We start from the raw sequence: 27,358 nt of genomic DNA on the forward strand, positions 1-27,358 counted from the left end.
GGTATGCTCATAAAAAGAAATACATGTTGTTTTTTTAACACAAGAGTAATTCATTCTCGTTGAAAGCATTAAAATAAAAGTGTACACTGTAAAAAGTTACTCTCTCCACTCCACTCCTGGAGGTAACCACTGAGAATGGTTTGGAGTCCATCCATTGATTTAATGAAATTTACAGAATAACCACAGGGTGCCGTACTCTGTCCTAGTCACTGGGGACAAAACATTGATCAAAGTACACATAATTAGTGCGCTCATGGAGCTTAAGAATTTAGGAGTAAAGATCTTAAATCACCTACAAATATATATACAATGACAAATTGTAATGGGCGCACTGAACACGTAGTAAATGCTTTGATGAGAGGCTACAACAGGACTACTTAATTTACATTAACAGGTGGAGAAGAGTGAGGAGTTATCAGGGAAAGTTTCTCTGAGGAAGTAAGAGATAAGTTAAAATCTGAAGAGTAAGTTAATTTAGCCAACCAAGAACATGGCAACAGGGAGAAGCTGGGGGAGAGGGGTTCTGAACTGAGAAAGAGACGAGGGGAATCATTCCAAGTTCACAGCGTACAATGTGCAAAGTCCGTGGAAGTGGAGTTGAACTTGGTGACTGAAAGTAAAGAACACATGTGAGACAAGCAAGTGGGAACAGACTTGAGAGGTAGGCAAAAACTGGGTCATGGAGGGCCCTGCAGGCCATGATGTGTTGATATCCGTTCTAAAAACGGTGGGAAGTTATTGGAGGATTTTCCTATTAAACTAGTATGTATATCTAGTTTCGGTGGTCCCATGCCAGATACGGTCTGTTGGCACTCAGCACCTTTCCTAGCATTCATCTTTATCACAGGAGCCTGGATGCTTGAAAACCTCACTCCTCGGACTCCCTTGCCAGCTGGTTTCCAGTGACGTGCAATGGAAGGCGTTGGTGGGAGGTTAGAAGGCAGCGGGAAGGGAGATTCCAGCAGCAGCAGCCCTGGCTCTGCAACTCCATGGTGAGGGTCACAGGCCACTTCCTAGTCTGATTTACATCCTTTTCTTCCTTTTGCTCTTTCAGCCCTTCCAAAGCTTTCAATGTTGTGTTAGTTTCTTCTGTACAGCAAATTGAATCAGCTATACGTATACATATATCCCCTCTTTTTTGGATTGCCTTCCCATTTAGGTCACCACAAAGCATTAAGTAGCGTTCCCTGTGCTATACAGTAGATTCTCATTAGTTATCTCTTTTATACATAGTAGTGTATGTATGTCAAAGCCCTTCCAATGCTTTTGTATGCAACCCTTTGCATTCAGTCCCTCTCTGCTTAAAATATTTAGAGTGGCTTCTGGTTTCCTTTCCAGACACTGGCTTACTGAATGTTTTTTATTGAGACAAATGCTTTAGTTTCTTACTCACCATGATTACTGCATGTGCCCCAAAGAAGTTTGTAAAATACTTTTATGAATCAATTCGCTTTAATTCTCAGTAACACATGGCTACTTGGCTACAGTTTTATTGCCAGTCTTGGTACAGTCATTAGTAGGAGTCATAGTTGAAGCACTTTAAAAAAATATAACAACAATCCTTACTTCAAGAATTCATTGAAGCAATTATTCCTTGGAGGATGGTTAAGGTCTATGTTTTCTGGAACAGTTCTAGTTTTGCATGTGCTATCATGTTATGCCTCTGATTACCCTTGACATTACCAAACCCTGTGTCCTGCCATGAAAATATTGGCCCTCACATATTTGTTTGTTTTCCTATCAATCAGCTGGTGTGGATATTTGTTGCTTTTGACATCCATAATTTATTCCCACTTATTTGGGAGGATTCTCTCATTTTGGCTATATGGGGACTGGCCTTTCCTGCCCCGTACCTTTAGATGAGTTTAATGGTTCTCTTGATCAAGTAGGATTTTAAATAGAGCCATTTTCATGCTCTATCTCTAGAATTTTAATCTAGACCCAGACTGACAAAAAAAAAGCTAAACATAATGGTAGTTGATTCATCTTGATGATAACAGCCTAAGAGGTGGGTTCCAGCTTTGCCTACCCACTGGTTCTGGGTTATGCTGTAGGCCTGGGTCCCTGGCTTTCCCTTCAATTGTTATGAGCTCTCTTATACGCATCAATTAAGAGCTCTCTTAGTTTGCTTCTGTTTGAGTTGAATAGAATTATGTTCTTTCACCTTAAAGAACCACAGAGAGAGAGACTGTATTATTTCTTTTCCTTTTAATTGGAGTAAAAATATACGTAACATAAAATTTATCATCTTAACCATATTAAGTGTACAATTCAGTAGTGGTAAGTGCAGTCACATTATTGTGCAACCAATCTCCAGAACTCTTTTCATCTTGCAAAACTGAAATTCTATACCCATTAAACAACAGCTCCCTATTCCTTCCTGCCACCAGACACTGGCAACCACCATCCTACTTTTAGCTCTATGAATCTGACTACTCCAGGGGCCTCAGATGAGTGGAATCACAGTATTTGTCTTTTCGTGGCTAGTTTATTTCACTTAGCATAACGTCCTCAAAGGTTATCGATGTTGTAGCATATGTCAGAATTTTCTTCCTTTTTAAGACTGAATAATACTCCATTGTTTGTATATTACACATTTTGTTTATCTAATTCATTCATTGATGGAAACTTGAGTTGCTTTTACTTCTTGGCTATTGAGAATAATGTTGCTATGAACATGAGTGTACAAAATCTCTTTGAGATCCTGCTTTCAATTCCTCTTGGATGTATACCCAGAAGTGGAATTGCTAGATCATATGATAATTCTACTCTTAATATTTTCAGGAACTGCCATACTGTTTTCCATAGTGGCTGCACCATTTTACTTTCCCACCAACAGTACACAAAAGTTCCAATTTCTTTACACTCTTGCCAGCACTTGTTAATGTCTGGATTTTTTTTTTTTATAGTTGCCACCCTACATCCTTCTTCTAAATATTTTAAACACTTTCTACATGTTGCACCAAGGACAGTCTCTTGTATTCAGAAATGAGTTATGCAGAATATAATGAACAATTAAATTCTAACCTAGGTCTCTTGGGGGAAGAGCTGGCTGGCTCTCTAAACTCTCTTTGGGGCTCTTGGACCCAGTCTACTAGCTCTTTTCATTTTACTCTTCCCACTTCTCTCCACAATCTTTCCATTAAGAATTCTTTGAACCTGGGGAAAATGAAATGCGTACACATTTTAACTATACTTGCTTTCACATTTGATTTCTCTCATGAGTCTGCTAACCATCTAAAAAGGGTTTAACTCATGCCATGTTACTAATTTCAAAAGTTCTTTTTCAAAAAGGATTAGGAGGAAACTCAAGATACCTGCTAAAAATTTGTAAACAAGATGACTCAGGCCCTTCTCTTATTAAGGAAGCATTTAGGATCTTTTAAAAGCACTGGTGTCATTGGTTCTGACTTGAGATAACCTGAATAGAAAAAGCCCGGGAACCAGTGCTTGGTGCCCACCTTTCAAACCCTTCACAGCCAAGACTCAGACGCCTAAATGTCTCCGGGGCACATTTGCATGTCCAACAGCCTTACTCTCTGTGGGCACATAGCCTTGGTTTGGAACAGTCCTTTTTGGAGTTCTTTAGCTGCGCCTGAACCAGGAGTTCTGAGACGCTTGCCTAAGTGTGGGCTAAGGAGGCAGGCACTCCTGGATTCTCAGCCAGCCAGATCCAAGCAGGGTGACTTTGAAGTAGGTTCTTAAACTCTCTGAGCTCCAGTTTCCTCATCTGTGAAACAGGAATAATACTTCCTGCATGCAGGCTTACTGTGATGATTAATGGAGCTCATGGATATACACATTCCCAGCATGACATTGGCGTAACAGGCAGTTTAAAAAATGAATAACTCATTTTATTTATTCTGTGCAGAAAAAAAAGACTGGTTGATGGTCATTATCTGAAAATAAAAGTGTGAGTGTGCTTATTCTTTGAATATGTTTTCTTAACTGTCCTTGGATTTTTGGAGAGCTCTCAACAGTCAGACTGGATGGCTCATGTTTTCAAAGGGCTGAGTTTTCTTTATTTTTCAAAGTTACATATTTGTTCAAGAAACATAATTAGGAGTTTGGGGTTAACAGATACACACTGCTATATATAAAGTAGATAACAAACCAGGACCTAGTATAGCACAGAGAACTATACTCAGTATTTTATAATAACCTATAAGGGAAAAGAATCTGAAAAAGAATATATATGTATATATATATACACACACACACATATGTATAACTGAATCTCTTTGCTGAACACCTGAAATTAACACAGTGTAAATCAACTATACTTCAATAAAAAAAATTTAAAAAGAAACATCTCTAACATCTTTTCCAAAAAAAGGTCCATATCCACTTTTATACACTCTAGAACAGATTTCTGTTATATTCTAAAAATTTCTTCTTAGCACAGTGTTTGTGTACGTGTGTATACACACACACACATTCTATTCTCTTATCACCATAAAAATTATGAAGCGCCTGCATGTGTAGAACTTTTGCCAAATATTTCTAAAAATGTATTTTGATTTTCAACATCCACAGAAACCCAGTGCAGTAGCAGGAGAAGCAGGTATTATTACCCTGGTTTCACAGATGAGATTCTGAAAGGTACGTGACTTGCCCGAGACCTCAAAGCCGCTAAAGTAATGGAGCCACAATTCAAACCCAGGCCTTTAGCTTCCAAATCCAATATTGTCTCTACCGCATCTCACGGCCTCCCCACAGGGCTGTGCGGTGGACTGCTGGAGAGATGAATGTAAAAGAAAGCAGAAATGTAAGGCTTGAAAGCCTCTTTGGAATTTGGAGGCACTAAGCATTAGCAAACTACTGAAATGTCATGCGCAGAGTCTAACAAGAATTCAGTAGCGACGGGAGTATTAGAATGGCTTCAGAATTTATAGGTATTTTCTTTAAAAAAAAGGAAAATGCACAACACGTTCCCAGTCTCCACTTTCTCGAATGTGTTGTTCTTATATCTCAGACACTAGATTCTTCTTCTCGTCTGTATACACCAGATTTATAGCTTTAGTATATTTTCTCAGCACTTCCTGTGCACACTTTCTATTTAAAAAATCAATATTTATACCCCACATATTTAATTCTTATACTATTGACATTTAGAAAGGATGTGAGGAGGTTTCCCTGTATCTGGCATTTTGGCTAAGAATGAATAAATAAACAAACGGAGAAATTAGTCTGGATCTACTTCCACGTGTCATACTTATTTAATATGCAGACCTTGTTAAAACCTCTACAGCTGGCCAAGTTGAAATAACCATATTCTAAAACAGTTGGCATTATATTTAAGGTGCAAAAAAATATTCATAGTGGCTCTCCCACCAGAGAATTTATTGTATGGAAATACCACTCCTCACATTCCAACTCTGTGTGTACATATATGAACACACAGAAGCAATTACGTGCATAAAAATTAAAATACCATAGCTTACACTAGTGAAAAGCAGAAAACATAAATTTTCAACAAAATCTGAATGGTTAAAGACATCATAGTACATCAAACCTGATGGAATACGGAGCAACTGCTAAATGATTATTTTGAAGAATTTGTAGCAATATGCAGTTTTTGTGGGTTTTTTTGGTAGAGAAAGAAAACTCGAAATCAAATCTACCCTCTGATTCTAACCATGAAAATATGATATTTTGCATGTGGACAAAGACTTAAAATGATCATAGAAAAGTTAAAGGGTCCCCACCACTTTGGGAATCAATTAACAGTATTTGGGTAATTAAAAACAAAAATAAGAAACACAATGCCTTTTGGCAGGCACTAGGTAAAATCGAGAAGAAAAACTGTAGGTTGCTCTGTCCTAACTAAAACGGGTACTGCAGACATGGGGTGATCCCAAGGACCATGTAGTGTTGCACCTGAGCCCTGACTTTGTACCACATGGAGAAAGTCCAGAGCAATGAGTGGGAGATAGTCCAAGTCCCTCTGGGCCAAGGGCTATCCTTCATGTCATCTCAAAACTATACACACATGCTCTACATTCCATGTATCTATTAGGGCATCAAAGTCCCAGACAGCATATCTTTAAATCATTGGATCCCAAAGGGAAACCAAAATTGCATGAGAAGGGAAAATACCACACTGTGGGAAAAATAACCATTTTTGTAAGTCTTTATTTTTTAGTTGCTCCTCCCATAGTAATGCACTGAAAGGCATAACAGTTTATATTGTACAAAGCATTGGAAGAAAGTACCTCAACTTGCCGATTATTTCAAAATGAGATTACAAACAAAAAGAAAACAAATCTGGTTCCTCGATAAAGGGCAAAATAACTGAATACAGTCTGTTATTTACGTCTCTCTTTTAACATAAGGTCTGGAACACTTCATTTTACAAATAGGATTAACATGAACATAACAACGCACAAGCTTGCAGACAACCAGCGTAAAATATGGGGTACAGTTTTTAATCAGAAGAATCATGCTTTCATGAAAGAAATTATAATCGTTTATACAATTCAATCAATTTCAGTATTACAAAAACTAAGTTGCATCTATTCGTATTTAGCTCATTAAGAAGGAAAACAAAACGACAACAAAAAAAGGAATGTTAAGAAAAGCCAAACACCATTTGGCACTCCCATACACAGGTCGAGTCACCTTGGTCCTTGAAATTCAAAAAGGGGTGTGCCTCGGACATCAGAAAGTAGTGGCTGACTGGAACAGTGCTATTTTAATCAACAAACAATAGTTTGCCAACAAATAAATACATGATACACGCAACACACACAAAAAATTAAACATTAAAAAACAGTGACATGATTGTCTAAAATTAAGATGTTATTACAAGGATTTGGCAAACCTTCTATTAGCGTAGTGGTACAGCGGTACTGGTGATGAACAGGTTACTTCACTGACTTAACCTCTTTGAGCATTGAACATCCATAGTTTACAATATACACATACCCTTGTTCCCTCGTTTTAAACAATGTACTTAAAGAAGGCAAAAGTTAATGGGAAAAAAATACTCCCTGTTATCAGTTTCTATAATAATCAAGTGTGCATTTCATCCAACTACTTCTGTCTTCGAAGGGTTAAATTACATAAAACTTTAACAAAGCAAGAAAATTAAATCTGTAATTAAAAGCAACTGTTCCCAATCATGTGTCAGGTGATCTTGTACAAAAAGGAATTCAGTTTCCATGGAGTGTTCATTCATATCAATGCTGCCATCTTAACTGCTCCTCTCACCCACCCACTCCCAGGGGCAAGGTGAACGGGAAGACACTTTCTGCCCAGCAAGTTTTTCATTTTTATTGAATCATTTTAAGTCGCATTGATCCTCCAGAAGTCAGCAGCTGCCTTTGCTGTGCAAAACAAAATATCGAGAATAAATAGTTTCTTTTTCTTTCTTTCTTTCTTTTTTTTTTTTTTTAATCATTCAGTTTAAGGTCCCCAGACTTTACATGAGTGACCCTTCAGGTTTATAAGGCATTCTGCTCAGCAGTCTTTTAAATAGTCCTATGTGAAAGAGCCATGCTACCGTTGGACTTGGTCCCATTCTGGTCGACCTTGGGAATGTCATACGTGGCTTATGGACTGGATAGCACTGGATTCCGCCGCAGCCCTGGCCATACTGTGCCACACGTTGGAAGAATTGTGGGATGAAGAATGGAGGGACTCCTTGTCGGACAATGACAACATCATAGCATATGCCTGAGGTAAAAAGGAGAGACTCGGTAAATGGCATTTGAAAAACATCACTTTCCATTCGAAGGATATCTTTGGTGAATGTTACAAAGAGAAGGGACCCTGAGAAAGATCATCCCTCATGGGTGTGTTTGGAAGAGTGCGGGACTTTTTCTTGTGTTATAACGACATGGAGTTACGGCTGGCCTTCATTGCCTCGGGGCCACAAAAGTGACACAGTCTGCAGAACAAAAAATTAATGACCCAACCTAGAATGACAACAGTGCCCCCATTAAAAAACAGAAGTCATCCCCCTCCCCGACCTTAACTATAATAACCATCCATCCACTGTCTATGCACATGTTCAACTCACCCACAATATTACTGAATGCTTACAACTGAAACTGCAAATACAAATAAGAGACAGGCCTGCCTTGACAGCACTGTGGTCCAGAGGAAACAGTCGCACGGACTCCTGCACTGGATAATTGAGAGCACTGAAGGTGAAATGACTCGCCCAGAGTCACTCACCTAGAGGGGAGGAGGCATAAGTAAAACTTATTTCTGCCCAGCTTTGAATGCTTTGTCCATTTCCCCTCCACACTTGAAGTATTCAATGCTGACACTCAAAGACCTTGAAAGTTGAGGTAAATCAAGTTGGTTCTACCAAAAAATAAAACAAAACACAAGACCCAAGAAAGTTCTAACCCCTGTGCTCTAGTATCTGCCCGCATAAGGTGCACAGGGGTGCTCAAAGTCAAAGTCTAAATAACTGTTCAGAGAATCTCCCCATTTGCTGCCAAGTAAAATATTCAAATGAAATGTTTGGTCTTGACTTAGGAGTGAACTTTTCACTGTTGATTTGTTGGTCTCATCCACTGCTAAACTTGCTTGTCAAAATGCTGCTGAAGAGGAATCATTAAAGTCCTGCCAAAGACATTCCACCGTTGGTAAACAAAGACAAAATGCCTCTGTTGTTAAGCAGAATTTCATCTCTGGGAGTCGTGCTGAGACATGTGGCCGGTCTGTGGTTTCTTCCGTAATCATGACATTCAGTTAGAAAATCTGCTCTCGCAGACTGATTTTGATTTGCTGGGTGATTGCTCTCAATGTACACATTTGACTTTTATGTATGCTATTTGCCTTCTGGACCTCTACAAAATCCCAGCAGACATGTTACAAATATTTCTTAAGCATCTACTCTATGCCAGGCACTGTGCTATGTCCCAGGGAATCAAGGATAAATAACATAGAGTCTTTGTCCTTTGTAGGGTTTAAAGTGTGGGTGAAGTGAGCATTGAACTTTATTCCAATCACATACCCACATTTAGAGATCAAGATGAACACTATTCTGAAATGGTTTTAACAAAACTCATTCTTTCTTTTTTTTTTTAACTCATTCTGATATGTGGAAAAATAAAAGGGATTACAAGAAAAATTTTGAAATCCTGAGGTTTTTTTTTTTTTTTAATTTATTTTTGCCTGCGTTGGGTCTTCATTGCGGTGCACGGGCTTTCTCCAGTTGTGGCAAGTGGGGTCTACTCTTCGTTGCGGTGCCTGGGCTTCTCATTGTGGCGGCTTCTCTTGTTGCGGAGCACGGGCTCTAGGCACGTGGGCTTCAGTAGCTGTGGCTGGCGGGCTTAGTTGCTCTGAGGCATGTGGGATCTTCCCAGACCAGGGCTTGAACCCGTGTCCCCTACATTGGCAGGAGGATTCTTAACCAGTGCGCCACCAGGGAAGACCCAAAATCCTGAGTTTTAATCCTGGCTTTTAACCTGCCTCTATTCAGCTAGCTGCGTGACCTTGGGCAAGTTGCTTAATCTTTCAAGGTTACTTCCCTCATATGAGATGTGGATAATAATAACAAAAACTTACCTCCAATGGTTGTGGAGGAACCACAAGCACTAACTTACATAAAGTGCTTAGCTTAGTGTCCCTGATGTAAACAGTACCTGTTATCATGAAACTAATTTTTGTAGGATAGGGTTTTTCAGGGAAAACTCCATACAGAAGGCAGCCACTGTTGTATTGGTCAACTATTTTGGATTCAATCACTATAAAAATCACAGAGTAAATATATGAGTTTTGAGTAAAGCATCTGAATCTATTCAGATTCTAGAAAATGATAAATATGGAATGTCTGCCTTTTGGTAATCAAAGGAAATAAACATTTTCATGCACAAGGATCAGTGCCGAGCACATAACTGACAGTTAATGACAACTGAATGAATGAATAAAGTCTCATGAAACAAAGTCAGTTTGCAAAAAGGCATGACCATCTTCAGATTGATATATATATGACATTATCAAGTAACAATAAAAATATGAGCTAAAATTGCAAAATGCAAGTACTTCTTGTGAAGGTAATTGTTAGCCCAGCTGGGCCAGGACTTTATATATCAAAATGCTGGTACTGAAATACATCATTTCCATTATCTTTAAGTTCCCAGGACCCTTTGCTTTCTATCACTGTGACAGTTTCAGGAATTTTCAGGTATTGTGCCTTATAATGTCATAATTTGGGGTGGAATAATTAAAAGAAATTTTAGAAAAAGAAAGAAAAGCTGGCTCCCCCACTTTCTCTGATCCACTAGCAAGGAAGAATGGGAAATCAAGAGTCAAAAAAATATACTGGCCACTTCTTACGGCTGTCTCCACGTGAAAATGAGATGTCTACTCTGGCTGGTTTACTTTTAATGTTAGAAAATGAAAAATTCATTTTTATCCTCATTCAATGATAGAGCAGGAAGGGATATTAGACATCTTCTCCACTCACTCCACTTTACAATGAGGAAATGGTACCCATAGTTGTGAAGTGATGTTCTCAAGTTTATGGAGCTAGGCAGCTCCAGAGTTGAGGGTGGGTGCTTTCACTTCAATTCAGAAAGAATATTTATGTTGCCTACTACCATACGTGATATCTTAAGACTTTTTATTGACTTTACTGATATTTTCAAATTTGTATTATCCCATTGGAATAATGTTTTCCCCACTTTAGTTGTGATATGACCACATTTGCTGTTAAGACCAGTGCAAAACATCTCATCCAAATAAGAAATTTCCAAATGTAGGAGTTAATATGGTCACATGGTTTGATATGTCAGGCCACCTCTAAAATGAACTCTGGATCAAACAATTAGACCAAAGTGACCAACAGATATAACAACAGAAAGTTTCTTTTTTCTTTCTTTAAAATGGTCCTGAATAAACAACCTGGTTGAGTGCAGATGTCAAGTAGAAAGGACTGACTTCCCTTTTTTGTGAAAAAAGAACCGAAGCTCTGTTCAGTGGTATTTATAGATCCTTAAATGGATTTATTTTGGTTACCATAGTGCTGATAGATTGCTATAGACCTCAGTGAACTTGGGTACCACTCATTCATTCATTCATTCATTCAATAAAAATCGATAGGGTTTATTTCCAGATTTGCCATTAAGTTGCTACAGACTTTTGGCAATTCATTTCATCTCTGACCCTCTGTTTACTCCTAAATTCTATCATTAGATGACTTGTTTATTAATTATGTACAGTAAGAAACAAAAATAGAGGACAGAATTCACTTTCCAAAAATCTCAAAATGCAATTAGGTTGACAAAACTTATAGATCCGAAGCATTAGAAAATAATTCTGAAGTAATATACAAATAGGTGCAAGGAAACATTATGGACCATCTATACATAGGTAAGGTAATTGCAAAGGAAAGAGAAGATTATTGGAGGTCAGGCTTTGACACAGAAATTTCTGTGCAGAATCCAGTCATATTAATTGCCGTAGGGGTTGACTATTTTGGATTCGGTCATAGACAAAGATTTGAACGTTTTGAGTAAAGCATCTGAGCCTGCTCAGATTCTAGAACATTGCAAAGAGTATCTGCCTTTGGCGTCAAAGGCACAATGTCATCAGGATGCTATACTGCAGGAAAGTATGTACCTGTGATTTGGACTTTCTGTGTAACGGCTGTTTAAGTTCCTCTGGCACATGGGAAGCACTGAAAGAAGACACCTCAGCTTCAGTATATTGATTATCTTCCATTTTCCTCATTTTGAGGCTATCTGTGAAGTGCCTTATATGATCTAGAGCAGAAAGTCCAGTTTTATATTCTTCCTCTTTATACCTAAAATGAACCAATGGGAAAGCACATAGGGTTTTTTTTTTCTTTTTCAGTTTGATATCCAACCAAATCACTTTTCATTTGAGTCTATACACTTGTCAAACGTCATATTATATTTGCAGTAGAAAGTAGCCTGCATCAATTCTTGGGTTCTTTAAAAAGCTTACAAATATTCTATCTTATAAATATATTTCTTTTAAGATTTTTCATGACTAAAGCAAGAGTATATTTGAGATAAAGAATTAAAGTCAATGACATGGGAAGTCAGCAATGCCGTGGAGACAGAATTCATATGTTTATAATTTCCATTTAAAATAAAGCCAGTTACGATTATACTCGTTTGGCACCAATTATCCATATGAAAATATAATAAAATTCCCATCAATTTAACTATTGGGCTAATTTTTTCCATTTAAATATCTATCATCTATATAGGTTCCAAATATATCAAGTAAAGTGAAATCTATCTCAATAATATTTGAATAATAACACACCAGATAAATTGAATAAATTAGATTATGTTGAAATCTCTATTTTTCTTTGAGTAGAAATAGGTAGAGTCTAAATAAGTGATTGTGTACTTGTGTAGCTTTCATTTACCCTTCCTTCCTCAGGTTAATCAGAGTTCCACAAATACTGATGTATTTTTATGCTTGCGGATTATGTTGATGGCCACTTTGTTTCCATCTTTAGAAATTAATCCACTGTGTATGCCTTGCTAATTCAAGTGTAGTTTTTATAATTTATTGCTCGCAAATTGCTTATCACCTGGAATAGTGCACTAATGGAAGAACAGAGCAGCAGGAATTGTAACCCTACATGGATCTACTCTTGCTTCTCACCTCATTGGGGACGTCTTGCAACTCATCTCCAGGGCGCTGGTGTCTTCATAGTCATCCTCATGGTTTCCTTCATGTAAATTACTTGTCCCTGGTTCCTTTCCTGTTTTCCCAGTAATATCGTTGTCTTCGTCCTCCTCATCTAACAACACCTCGTCTTCCACCTCTTCATCATCCAGTAAGTCTGAATTTTGACTGGTCACCAAAGCCTTTTCATCTTTAAAGTGACTGCCATTCATTCTTTCAAAAGCATAAAAAAAGAAAGAGGTTCAATTACTGGTATCATTTTTAAACGTGCAGTTAGCTCTATGATCACGTCTTCCAAGCAACAATTTAATTTTCAACATTTCTAGAGCAAATTTTTTATTGTTTATGCTTTATGGCAACCATGGGAAAACAATGTAACCTCACAGATGAGAAAATGAAGAAAAAAAAATTGTGTGATTATTCAGATTATAAATAGAGCCTCTGGTCGAACTGGGAGAACAATCTCAGTCTCCTATTTCTTATCAGGCCTTTGCTTGATAAATGACATTGTTATATATGATATAAAAAGCACACAAAGGTTTTCTCTAAGTAAAGTTACCTAATTACCATATAAGTATGCACCATTTAAAAGAATAGATTTCTGGAAAACTCATACCCCTGAGCAACATTGCCAAAGCTTCAATACACATGCTTCAAGTGAATCTAAGAGTTCAAAGAAAATGTTAAAGTGGCTGCCAAGGACTAACCAGTATTTGCTATTTCTAGGTGACATTGGTGGGTATATGGCACTTAAACACTCTACTGAGACTTGAAAGTGTTTGAGTGCTCATTTATTCGTACTTTGTTCAAATTATCCTGGATGATCTGAATGTAAAAAAATTCCTTGTTTCCCAGGATAACACTGGAGTGGGAAATGATATAAAAATGTAATTGTACAAATATCTTTTGAAGCTTACTTAGCAAGTGTGTATAACATAATGATGCAAAAGAAGACTATTATATTTAAAAAGCCATCTGTAACATTTTAGTCTGTGGTGGCAAGGATTGCAATATGTGATTCAAAAGTTTAATTATAAAAAAAGCTTAATAACATAGAAGTCCCCGTTTAAAACGTTTGAGGGCATTTATGAAACCAGGATAAGCTTTTCAGGCTTTAAAGTAAACATTAAAATATGTGTAACTTGAATTTAAGTTTCATTGTAAGATTTTAAAGTTGAAACTGTTATAAAACAATTATAAATGTTTTGAATCTCTCCTCCTAACTTCCTCCTTTTAAAGATGTATGATCAGAGAAGTTAAGGCACTTGACCAAGTACAGAAAGCTTGTTAGAAATTAAATCATCCTAGGCATCCAGGTGTCCTGATTCCTGGGTCATTCAGAATCTTTCAATTTTGTCTTGCTCCTTTACCTATTTACTAATTCAGAAAACTTGCTGAGACTGCTAAATTATTGTTATAGTCATGTACAATTTTCACATTTAATGTAACTATTTTTCAGATTATGGAAAATCAGGTATCAGCGATAGATCCCCATCACTTTCCCACATTAAAAAAAATGAGTATAATTTAATACTTAGATTTCTCAGGGCAAAAAATTACATAAATAAAACAATTGGGGATGTGACAGATGCACACAGTAAAAATTCATTTGACCAGAAAAAGTCATATCATCATTAAGTTTTTTTATACAATCCGTCTCTTAACCTCTTTTATCAAAGAATGATGAAAACATGTTTTGCACAGACATAAATTATTAGTTTCCAGTTACACTGCCAACTTGCTAGCTTGAATGGATCGAAATTGTTGTTTTAAAGAAATGAAAGAAAAAGTAAAAGAACAAAAGAGTGCATGGATGAAAACCAAAAGTAACAAAGCCAACGTGATTAAGAAAACCTATTTGTTAATTATGCTTTCAAATGTGGCAATTTATGGGGGTTAAATTATTCATCAAAAGTAGTCTGATAGGAGTTGAGGGGAGAAAAGTTGGATGACTCAGTCTTCTTACTTCTACGCTGTTTAGACATGTTGAAGCCAGATGTTGCAGCTTTATGGTTCACAAATCTCCGGCTAAGGGCTCGAAATCTGAATAGGAGTCTCAGAACACAAATGGTGCTTTTTGTTCGCTATTTCTTATTTGTATCATGTAACTATCATTAACAAAATGTCAAAATTATCAAAAGATCATGACTGTCTTTCTTACTTGTCCTTAGTACTTTGTACTTCTGATATCTGCCTCACCTCTCTCTCTCTCTCTCTCTCTCTCTCTCTCTCTCTTGCTTGCTCTCTCACATACACACACACACACACACGGGCGAGCAGAGGGAAAGACATCCAACTGCACAAAGTTATAGTTTTATCAGACTTCTGAGAGGCTGGGAAGAGTCATGCAATAGCAGATCTTCTCTCCTTGTTCCCTTAGAAACAATTTTATACAAGTTGAAGAACAGAGTGGTCATATATTTTTATGTTATCTTGGAAAATAATGTTTATTTGATACTTGCCTTAATGGAAAAAGTACCTAAAACAATTAACTTTGACTTTTAATAGCATCAAAAATAGAGAACACTAACAATAACACTTGCATGATAAAAAGTCATGGAACTTTCATTAATTTCCAGTTACATTAAAATGTACATTGCAGCATCCTAATTTAACAGGCCATTGGATAGTTATATTCAGAACAACATAGTTCTCAATGTCAGATACTTAATGGTAACTTATAGATAAGAAAAATTAAACCCAGTAGTTTGGGTAAAATAATGTTTCATTTACATCACATAAAATGTAAAATACTAGATAAGTATTCATTATCATTATCAGCAGCATTAAAAGTTTTTCTATATGAATTAAGCCATATGTGCTTGATGTTGATAATGACAAGAGCGAGCCAGTGCACCAGGTCATTGAAAACAAGGATGATTACACCCACTGAAACAAACATGCCAGAATTAAATGAGGATGCACCTGAGAGCATATAAGGAAGGGATAGAATCTTATTCCGAAGTCACAAACGGTTTCTAAAAAGATATTTGGATGACATTCAATAAGTATTTTATATGTAATTATCTACAGGTATGTATAAATATATACAGATAGATATACATACAGATATATATACAGTCATATAATATATATAGTCATATACTCTCTGTATACATTATATATCATATGATCTATAATAGTAAACACTGTTAGTCAGTGATTCAACTGAACCCCTGTGGTGGCTTTCCCTTCTAGTTGGAAAGTTTTGATCAAATGTTCTAATCAGCTATCAAGAGAGGCAGAACAGAACGGTGGTAAAAGCCTGGGCTCTGGAACCACAGATCCCGGTTGAATCCCATTTATTACTTACGTGACCTTGGGCAAGTTATTTAACCTTCGATGTCTCCATTCCTTCACTGATAAAATTGTATAACAATAGTCGCCATCTCATAGGGTTATTAGGGTAATTAAGTTAACTAATAATATAAAGTGCTTAGAAGACCATTTGGTATTTAATCTGCACTAAATAAATACGAGCCATTGGTGGCAGGAGTAAAGTAGTGTCACAAGAGTGAGCACTGCAAATGTATTTGAAAACGTTCATTTGTGAAACCATCGACTTTAAAGAGGAAAAAACAAGCTTTACCTCTCTTCTGTGTTCCTGGGAGACTGGCTGCTATGGTTGCTATTCCCGATGAAATTTCGAATTTCTGTGAAGTAAGCATCTTCCTTGTCATCGAGAATCGCACCTGTACTTTCCAGTTCAGAATGAGGCGACGATGTGGCCGTACCTGAGGGGAGAGAAAGCCTTTTGTGAAAAAGACTATTATCTATAGGGCAACTTATTTTGAATCCCATACCTTCTTCATTTGATCAGTGTTGTTTCCTAAAACAGGCTTTCTCGAATATTAATAATGACAACTTTAGGAGGTCAAGGTCTTCCCAATTTTACCACAGTGCCCATGCCAATGAGTAATGGGGACTATTTTGAACCATTGAAATAGTGAGATACAGTCACCCAAAGATGCCGTTTCTCCCACTAGCTTCCTCCTTTTCCCACTGTGACATGGGAACATTTTAATTTGTAGAATGAGAATATGGGGTGAGGCAAATTATAGAGAGGTCTTACATACATTCTGCAGAAGAAACCGTATACCTGGCTGCAGTCAATATGTATCTATTGCCCCTGTGCTAAAGTATGTTATCAAATAAAGACTGAACACGTGCTGGAAATACTGCATTTTGATTTGGTGGATTAAGCCGTGGGTAGACTCAGAACACACCAGTCAAGAGACAGTTGTGGTATAGTATTAAGAGGACAATATTGAGTCTGTGGATTACAGAATTATTGTCAGCCTCCTTACCTATAAAATTAGAATCAAAATACCTGTATCACAGATTGTTCTAAAGTTTCCATAAATTTACAAATTATAAACACTTTATAACATGTGGTCAAACTTTATACTAACATTTGCTTCATGCTGTTTAGCGTGCCCACAAAATATCTACAGTTTAATAGTTCATCACAATAGTCTAGATGACAAAAACAAGAGGTTAGAACACCCCTCAGCTTAACGAAGTTATAACCTGGACCAAAAAACAAGTATTCAAATTTGACACATTATATCTTTAACTTATTTATTTTCTGAAATAATTTTGACTAGACAAATTATAGTGGTATACTGTAAGAAAGTGTAGCCACTTTTGTGTATTGGATTAGACTTCCGCCTCTAAAATCCGATATTTTTAAACCATGACCATTAGATTTTTGGCTTTAAGGGAAATGAACAGTATATAGTTCATTCAAAATCATAAACAATGTTCCTGTACAATAGAGGACGGATTAATAATAAACAAAATTTCCTTCAGTAAAGATTACTACTTTGTATAAACCCAACTTTTCTCTGTTCTTAAAATCCTTTTCAGGAGCTGCATGCACAGCCCCTCTCCTCACTTCTACGTCATTTCCTTAATTCTCTAGAAACAAATTATGACTACATAAGTTGGTTTCACACACATATGCCAGCTGCTAAACATTCGTTAATGGTTTATTATCTACGTATTAGAAGCCAAAGGCAAGAAAACCTACCATGTCTTCTGCTAACTATGTGCTGGTACATCTGGGTTAAGGGAAGGCTCGTTTTTTGCCACTTTTAACTTAATTCTACATTGGAATTTGTGACCAAAACCACACAGCACTATCATTTGCTACGGGCTACTCTGATCATGTTGACAGTCTTCTATCACTCATCTCTAAGCAAGGTCCCCTGGAGAGGTCCTCTGAACTGCAGGCCTTCTGCAAAAGCAGCCATGGTTTCTAGGTTAATACTCAGAGCGTGGTATTCTGGGGCTCCACCGTGGTCATCCTGCCAGGCTGGGGGCCACATTCTGTGCCAATAGATGGAAAGATTGTTCTCTGCAATTTAGGAAATCTTGGTTCATCAGTCTCCGGTGAGTTCGGGTCATGGTTCTCTTTGCTTGAGATTGCCCACTGAGATGAATCCAGGAGAAAATAAAATCATCCAAATAAAGCTCTGAGTTGTATATTATTCAACGGTCACATCATTCACTTCATTCAAAAATCTCAAGGGAAACGTGCTGCAAATTTGCACAACAGGATCTGATTCTCGTGTCAAAGTGGAACGAAAGAATGATCACAGCTGTCTTTTAAAATAAGAAAAATAAGCTACCGTCTCCTCTTCAAAACACAATTGATGACCTACCAGACATGTTCCCATTCTCGTGCTTCTTTAGGTGTCTGTCTAAGTTGGTTTGTTGACCAAAACACCTATCACATAAGTGACACTTAAAGGGCTTCTCCTTATTGTGGATGTTGCGAACATGCCGCTGCAGGTTAGAAGATATGCTGAATGACCTGTCACAGTACTTGCATCTGAAGAACAAACACAGAACAAATATTCGCAAGCAAATCAAAAGATATTTCTCAAGACAAGCAAACCAGATCTCCAAAATTATCACCCATAAAACAGCACTGTAGAGAAGATTACTATCCACACAGCCAAAATTTCAATTCCAATAAATAGACTTTGATTGCGTTAAAGATTTTCATGACTTCGTAAAAAACCATAATAAAATCACAAGTTTATGAAGGTAATCAGTTCTAATATTTCAAGTAAAGCTCACGAAATTAAAAATATTAAGAAATAGTAGTTTTGTTTTATCTTCTGCTTAGGACAATACAATTAAATCTTCTGTAAACAAACATGAAACAGATTCACATATTCTTCAAATAAAGTAAAAAGGTCATTTTTTAATTCAAAACTTCTGAGCCTGATTAAATAATTTCTTAGTAAATTCACTTTCTCAATTGCTAATCCTGAAGGAGAAATGCTGTTATCTTCTCCAAAATAACAATAAAGATTCCAAACTCTTAAAACTGGGGCAATGTAATAGTTTACTCTGATACCAAAGAGGCTGATTTTCATAATCTATAGTTATTAGGAGCCCCCAAAGCCTTTATTGTGTTAACGTTTAAACCGTCACAAAAGAAAGAGTACCACTAAACTCTCCTTTTCAGATAAAAACACAAGGTCTTTGCTAACCCCCTCTCTCTGGATTCCCCCCAGTTTTCCACTTTTATTTTTCCTAGAGTCTGTGGTAGTTCTGAACCAGGCCAGTTTTTTCAGGAAAGCACATATTATTGCCTGGCTAATTGGTTTCTGCCTTCCATGATATTTATGATAAAAAATCATAAATTACTGAAGTTCTCCTTCAGTCACAAAATAAAAATGTAACCTCCCACCCTCTCCCCTTCCCACCAGCTCTTATGGTGAGGAAGAAAAGTGATAACTGACAAGATTTTCTCCTCTGGCATTTTAAAGAGTGCATTGTCTGTTTATATGATTTTTTTGTACGCGTGTTGCGTAAAAGGAAAAATCAACTTTCTCTAGATGACTTTCAAGTGAAAATTTCTAACTTAGCAGCCAAAAAATCCGAAACTCATTCTTCCGTGTGTGAAGGGCCCTTCTCCCACTTCTGAATGCAGACTCAGCAGTTCGAGGGACTCGACATCAGAAACTACCCCACTCCATTCAAAGTGTTTGGGCTTTATGGCTGTCTCTACATGATGCCAGATGTCTAGTTAGTTCAGCGGGGAAATAAACCTGTTAAACTAGTTACTTTGTCATAGTATCAGTAAACCAACTCAAGGGCTGATTTAATTTCCCTCCTAAAAAACCATTCTGGCATCATGAGGTTCCTCAAATTTAAATTAATAATATTAATTTTAAAATGGGTAAAATCCCACATTGATAGTAGTTGTAATATTTAAGCTTCTGCTTTTGAAAAAATATATATATGGACTCTTGGCTTTCTTTGAACTTCCAAGGCCCACTGCAATGAGAACCATGGTACAGTTAGCACAGTTGTGTTGTCCTAAGCAGAATAACCTAGGAAACACTGACAGAGAAAACTTACACTCCCATCAAACTTTTTAGAAAAATTTTCACTCAAAATATTTTCTGCACAAATCATGAGGAAGAGAGATTTTGTCTTTGACATGCTTCCAACTGTCTGCTTATAGGGACAGAGGCTGTAAATCCCATAAATAGCATCCACTCTAGTATAATCAGTCAATAAGGAAGTTTTAACCAAAAACCATCTGTTACTTTGTATCTTTCCTCTGCTAATATCTTGGCCAAATGTCTGAGTGCTCCTAAATAATAATCATTCCATTCTATTCCAGTAAATTAGTTGGTGGTCAAGAAACAGCTCAATTCAGAGCCTAAGTTTCAGAAATTCTAAAGAGGAGTACATAACACACTCATGAGCATACACGATTAAGCCTTCCTGGTTACTGGATGTAAACACAGGGGTCAAGGGAGCCTTTCAGATCATGGTATGAGACTAAAAACGCTGACTTGAGAGTTCCAGACCTGGGTTTTAATTTTGGGTCTATTAATACCAGACTTTTACAGAAGGCAATTAGCATCTGTGGATCTAATTTTTTTCACTGGTAAAACAGAAGAGCTGGACAAATAACTGTTTAAGGTCTTCAGCTATGAAAAATTCTGGTTTGTGTTTTTAAAAATATACGTACAATAATAGCACCATTTACAGGGTAGAATGAAACCACTGAATTCAGGTACAAAAAAAGAGTAAAATGAGCATGGTGTCATAGTTGCATACCAGACCCTTGGCCATAACAAAATGTAAGCGTGGAAATCTTTCCTCCACTTAAGCAGAATTCCTTGGATATGACATTTTCTCAAAAAAGGGAAATTATCTAACACTTCCCATTTTTATATCTCTCTGAGACCTACTATATCAAGCACATTCTATCACATATAAAGTCACTTATAAATATTACTTATGATTAGTGATTTACAAAACATGTAGCAAAGCAAAGAATTTAAGAAAATACTTTATTGTTTTCTGAGTTTAAGTCCCTCCAGTTTTCTCCTAAAATTTCTCCTAAAATTTGAACAATCCTCAGATGAACATTGGTCTGCCCATTTTCTTATCCTCGTATGTAAAAAAGTCTTTGAAAGCTGAGAATTTATTTATTTTAATGACAAAAGCATTCAGACAAAAATAATTTTACACATATGCAATGCATAAGAATTTCAAAGCAGAATGAAATTACGATATTACTTAAGATAAATAACATTCATTCTTTGAAGAAATATTCATGAGTACCTAATACTGTGTGCAAGGCATTACACATTCAACAATGTAGGTGATATTTTAAAACTGGAATGGAGAATGGCGGTTAGTTTCATTTGTTAGTAAACAATAATATTAAAATTAAACACAGGTGCCATGTGTCATATGGCTGATTTGACACTTAAGAGAATAAGCTAAGAAGCACTTGAGAAATTGTTGACAGAATTGCTCCCTTCCTATAATATATTCTATTTTATCTGTTCTACCCCTACCTCCCTTTTCTTCCTCCTCTCAAGGTTTAAAATTTATCCTTTAAACCTCCTAATGGGACCTGTAGACATTGACTTAGCTGTACTGGGAAAACAAAGATATATCCGGGTTGTTAATTCCTAGCAGAGATTTAAGGCTTGGAAGAGGGAGGCTGCAAGATTATGATTATTGCCCATTAAAATGGCATGAATCACTGAGGAGAGACAGCACTTAATTTTAAAAATGGCTAACTGTTCTTAAACGCTTATTCTGTACTAGACACTGCTAGAACTTTTAAACTGAGATATAAGAAGACGATTCAAGAAATTAGGACTTTTCTAAATTCTAACCCCAGCCATTAGTTAATTCTTCTTTGACTCAAAATTGAACAGACATACATTCAGACATTCACAAAAATAGCCTCTTTTAAAATTGTGGCAATGAGCCCACTTTATTACAATATTTATCAAGATATTTAGTAAAAATCATTGTCAAACCTGTAAGGCTGCTCTCCTGTGTGGGTTCTCAAGTGCCGTGTTAGGTTCGCAGATCTTGGAAAAATCTTGCCACAGTATCTATTATGAAAAGATGTTTATAAGAGAAAGTCAGCACAATTGACTGTATTTCACTCAAGCTGCATAGAAGCCAGATGCTTATTCCTGAATTAATTAATCTTGCATGGAACTCACATGTCTTTGGTATTTAAAATCTGCAACCAAGCCATTCTACAGATATAAATAACTCTACAAATAAAGACTGCGTTATGAGATCCGGTTGAATTTGCTCATGCATAAGCAAGCAGTTTATGAAAACAGACTTGAGTTTTGATGACCCCCATGCTCCTCTTTTATTAACTCTGTATCTTTACACTCACAAAACTGAACCAGACAAGGGGATAAAAAAATGACAAGAGCCTGTGATTCTGGGTTGATGTAAACAGATTTCAAATGTTTCAACTCATTTTACATGTTAGGCACAGTGACAGCTCTCTGTACATTGAGTGGTATCAGATCAGACAAGATTCTAAGACCTCATCCATCAAGGTATGTTCCTATAAAAGCTTTTCTGGAAAGAAAGTGACACATTTTCCAAACAGCAGATAAATTGATATGCCTGAGTCAGATGCCACAAATTTCTGAAGACAATTCAGAAATTGTAAGTATGATTTATTAAAAAAGAAAACAGGAACCAGAAAAGAGCTTTACTGTACTACTGATGAGTAACAAGAAACTTATTAACTAGTTTTCTTCACTTATCGACCTTATTTGTCCTTCATTAATAGCCTTATTCTTCAATGCCATGACGATTAATAAATATATGCTTGAGGACAGTAGTATTATACCTTTGGATGAAAATAATTAACTGTGAAAGAAAATTCATAAATATCAAAGTGAAACAAGTAGATAGCATTTGGATCATTTCCAACCTCATTTATCACAACCAAATGGCCTGTGTTAAAATTTTCATTTAATAATAATTTTTTAAACCACTATTTTTACATCTCACTAAATAAAGAGTACTTTGAAGTGCTTGAGATCTATCATGGTTGCTATTAATCATCCAATCAAGAATAATTTCCAAAACAAACAGCAGGCCCTTTTGAAATCAGAGGGGAGATTTTTGGAAAGCAGGCCATGATTAACTTTGCAGTTACCTGCAGGTATAGCGTTCCTTTCCTTTCCGCAGGAGGTTCTCTGGCAGGGCGTTGGGAGGAGCTCTGAAGTTGAACATGGAGGGAACCGACTGTAGAAGTTCACTGGCCTCAGGTTTCAGGGCACTGAAGCTCTCCAGCTTCTCCGCCATGTTTTCAATAGCTGACATCTGAAAAGCAAAAGCACAAGACCATGAAGGATGGGGCAGACATCCTTCTTTCTGTAATCATCTCTAGCAAACCAAGAACTGATTAATAAGAGGGAAGCATCAAATCTGCTGAATGCAAGGGGCTGTAGAAAGAGATTGTAGTGTCCCAATGTTAAACAAATGAGAGAATTCATTGATTTTAAAGATAACAAAGGTAGAATCAAGCTTACAAGGTGCCAAGTGAACTTTACCATAAGCCCTTAGTTAGACCATTTTGTAATAATTTGATATACAATTGAGCAATGAAATACATGAGAGAGAATAAAACCGTTAGATTTTTTATTAAATTAAGAGACAGCATTAGTATCATGCTATCAACATTCACCAGGCCCACCCACCTGTGAATGACTGCAGGAAGGAAGAAATTAACACATCCCCTCCAGAGGCTGACTGGAACCAGGAAATGTTTGACTTTACTCCCTCCCTTTTTAGTATAAAAGACGCTTGAGTCTAACTCTGGCAAGATGGTTCTTTGGGACACAAGTCCACCATCTTCTCGGTCTGTGAGATTTCCGAATAATCAGTAAAAAAATAGTAAACTGGAAATTATAGCAAGAGATCCTGTATGCCTTGTCTAGGTAATAAAAACCATAGGAGGTAGGGAGTCCCATGAAAAGAACTCACAGCATGAAAAACATCAGGTGTTCCAAAGTTATAGCTTTAGCCAGAGGTATGTAATGCAGAAAGAAAAAATTAAATGTGTAAGCAGTGCTTTATGTTAAATTAATATCTGGATATACTAGATTTTTAAGTGGGATTATGTATAAAGAATTTTGGTGAAATATTCATTTGTCCTGGACAAAGATTAAGTTGAAATGACAGTTCATGATATATTATCATAACTTCACATAACCTGGCATGGGCATTGTAAGTATAACCAAACTCTTAGAGCAGTATTCTTGAAGAAAAACTATGCTGCCTGGTTCTTCCCCTCAAATAACCTAATTTATTTTGCTTATAATCTTCAAGTTTTTGTCTACCTGCACACACATTCGACAGAGTCATAAACAGAGGGTGGCATTTACTTTCAAAGGCAGCTTGATCCTCACTGTCTATAGTTAGACAGACTCTCTCACCTTTCCTTCAACCCTCCCAAAATGTTGTTTCTCCCATGCTCACATTTTATTTGGAAGCTGCTTACTACTGAATTTCTAAGAAGAAAAAGCAAACTCTCAGGCCATCTTGTAAAATCAACTCACCCATTGTTTATTTGGTTCTCAGGGCACTATGCCACTGGAGAACTCACAAAGCTGTTTAAAAGGTGTTTGCATTGTGTACACACTTTGTATGTTTCTCAAAAGGCTGGGGCGGTAGACCAGAAGACTCCATGCAAGGATTAAAAATGTTAACAGCTATACATTCAAGCAACTGATCAGCCCAAGAAAAAGATTCTTTTGCTGATAAGATGGTAAGACAGAGTTGGAGGTCTAATTTATTATGAGCTCAGGTTAAAAATAAAAGGCAACATTTCATACTCAAAAAGAAAATTAACAAAATGTATACTCCGCGGACACACAGCTGGACAGAATACCACTGACTTCTTAAACTGGAGCAAAATCTTAACCGAATGGCTTAAACATGATTCTCTTCTTACAAAGGGAATATTGTATGCTTGATTCTTCAAATGACTATTCATGTTGTAGTTAGCTTTCTTTCTTTTCCCTTTATCCTGGAGCCTGCCCTCTCATTTCATGCCCGGACTCCTAATGCTAGCTACAAATTGCAATGTACAGGGTACCACTGCCAATTTGCCAAATGTCTTTCATCAAACACGGTGCAAAAAAAATCTCAGAGGAAAGTCAAGATACATTTACTTGTCAGACGACAAATGTGAACGCACTGGGAGGCGGCAGGGGCTATAAGCTCAGGGGTTTGATTCATAATCACTCAGCTGCTAAAACATTCTCCACAGATGCAAGCGGACAGCACATTTGTCACTATGAAGGATTTTGACACATACTGATCACAGGGCAGAGATATAAAATGATGTTGCTGCTCATAGAGGTTGGAGGAAACTCTGTCCCCGCTGAATATGGTCATTACCCCCCTCTAACCAGAGCATTAGCATTTTTCATATTACTTTGGATTTTATTTATTAAAAATCAATCCAGAAATATTTTATGATACTATTTTATTTGCATTTATTCCTTCTAATTGTTCCTTGCAGAAAATCATTTTGATATTCCACCCTCCATGGAATAAATTGTCTGAGTGAAAAATGACCTCTGGCCTTCAAGCTGATTAGCAGTAACAAGCAGGGGTAAGGGGCATGATCGCATATATTTTTTGGGAAAAATAGTAAGTGCATGGGTGATGATTATAAATGTTTTATTTATGTACATTTAATATTTGAGTAAAGTTTCATTATCTGGTGGTTTTAAATCATTTGAGTGTCCGCCCTGCCGACACACTCAGATTCCTGGGGCAATACATCTTGTAGAAACACTTTCCTTTTATATGGAAAATAGCTTACTCATGACTATCATTATTCTCGGCTTTCATCTCCAGCATATATAAACTACAAGTCCTTCAAGTTATTTAAGAGCAATTGGCTGTTGAGAAATGTGTCTTGCTTTAGTAGCTGCTAATAGCTCCTTTTAAAGGAAGATCACTGTGATTACTTTACCTCAAACTGTTTCAATTTGGGAAAAGCATTAAGAAATAACAAAATATAGTATGGACTTGATGACTTAATAACAACATTCTTAAAGATAATAAGAAAAAGAATAGGGGTTACCCAAGCGCCTCTCTTATAAACCACCCCCCACCTTTGGCTTGGGGTGTCAAATGAAAAGAGGATTAAGTCAGAGTGGGGAAGAGGGAGAGAAGAAAGGTGGGAAGTGAGCTGAGGGTAGCTATTAACACCACACATGCAGACACACACCCCCTCTCCACTTTCTTTCCAGCTAGCAACCACCAGAACAACATAAAAGCCATCACTGAATCCTTCCTCTCATCTTCCAAAGATTTGCTCTCATAGCACTTGACATCAGCTGAAAAGAGTAAGTTTCTCCATTAGGACAGATAGAAGTGACTTAGATTGACATATAGACACTACTATGTATAAAATAGATTAATAAGAACCTACTGTATAGCACAGGGAACTCTACTCAATACTCTGTAATGACCTATATGGGAAAAGAATCTGAAAAAGAGTGGATATATGTATATGTATAACTGATTCACTTTGCTGTACACCTGAAACTAATTAAACAGCATTATAAATCAACTAGACTCCAATAAAAATTAATTTTTATAAAAAGTGACTTAGACGTCTGCTAGTTGGGGTAGTTTAGGCATTCTGTGACCAACAATCAGCCCTGGTCCGTATCTTGGATTAAGGTGTCGGATTAAGATGAGTTTTATCTAATGTATAGGTCCAAACCTCAACTTTCTCTAGCTATCTGGGCTGACTCATGTGATACTCCTCTTGGAATAACATGCATTTTGTAGAAGTGGTAAGTTTTGACATTCATTTTAAAGTCTGACTTGGTATTTTAAAAATCAAGATGAATTGGGATAAATGAAACAGAATCTAGCTAGATATACTTTTCAACTGTGAAGAAACCAATGAAGGGGGAACAATGTGTACTACAATGAAGAGGACATTTGCTGAGAATGGGGGAAAAAAGGAGGAAAAAGTCACATCATATATTTTAAAAACGTATTGCCCTCTGTCCTATTAATGTCATAGGCTAATCTCCGATCACTAAATGACAGTTTTTTTCCTATGGAACAGTAATTTTTATTTACATATATTATAGTTGTTGATGGTATCTGCAGCCAGATGTCTGGAAAAGGAAGTCATTTCACCCCCTTCCACTCCCCAAGGGGCTATTAACTTTATACTGACGCAAACTAATATTTAGACACAATTCCCTAGCTCCTACCAAAAAATGTAGCTATCTCTCTCGTCAAATAAAGTTAGTATTTGTAAAAACATTTCAGCAGGCAAGATATCATCAACTGGGTCTGAAGCACTTAGCTTAACATTTTTTATCTGGCAGCCAATAATTGATGACATAAAGAAGTTTCTCATTAAAACTATTAAAGT

At 36.8% G+C, this 27,358-nt stretch overlaps 1 protein-coding gene across 9 annotated transcripts in view; it reads right to left on the reverse strand.

The window, feature by feature from the left end:
• Positions 1 to 6,132: 6,132 nt before the first annotated feature.
• Positions 6,133 to 27,358, reverse strand: part of MECOM (MDS1 and EVI1 complex locus) — a 572,766-nt gene continuing 551,540 nt past the window's right edge. For 8 of the 9 annotated variants that reach the window (XM_059920491.1, XM_059920488.1, XM_059920489.1 and 5 more), the window contains 7 exons: positions 23,099 to 23,265; positions 21,942 to 22,019; positions 18,294 to 18,463; positions 16,217 to 16,361; positions 12,604 to 12,840; positions 11,581 to 11,764; positions 6,133 to 7,677 (listed from right to left, as the gene is read on the reverse strand). In XM_059920491.1, the coding sequence (XP_059776474.1) occupies positions 7,543 to 7,677; positions 11,581 to 11,764; positions 12,604 to 12,840; positions 16,217 to 16,361; positions 18,294 to 18,463; positions 21,942 to 22,019; positions 23,099 to 23,265 (1,116 nt within the window). In that variant the 3' untranslated portion in view covers positions 6,133 to 7,542. The remainder of the gene's footprint in view (positions 7,678 to 11,580; positions 11,765 to 12,603; positions 12,841 to 16,216; positions 16,362 to 18,293; positions 18,464 to 21,941; positions 22,020 to 23,098; positions 23,266 to 27,358) is intronic. The other variant, XM_059920492.1, reaches the window with a different exon arrangement.

This window comes from Balaenoptera ricei, chromosome 4 (genome assembly GCF_028023285.1).
Source record: "Balaenoptera ricei isolate mBalRic1 chromosome 4, mBalRic1.hap2, whole genome shotgun sequence".
NCBI lineage: Eukaryota > Metazoa > Chordata > Mammalia > Artiodactyla > Balaenopteridae > Balaenoptera > Balaenoptera ricei.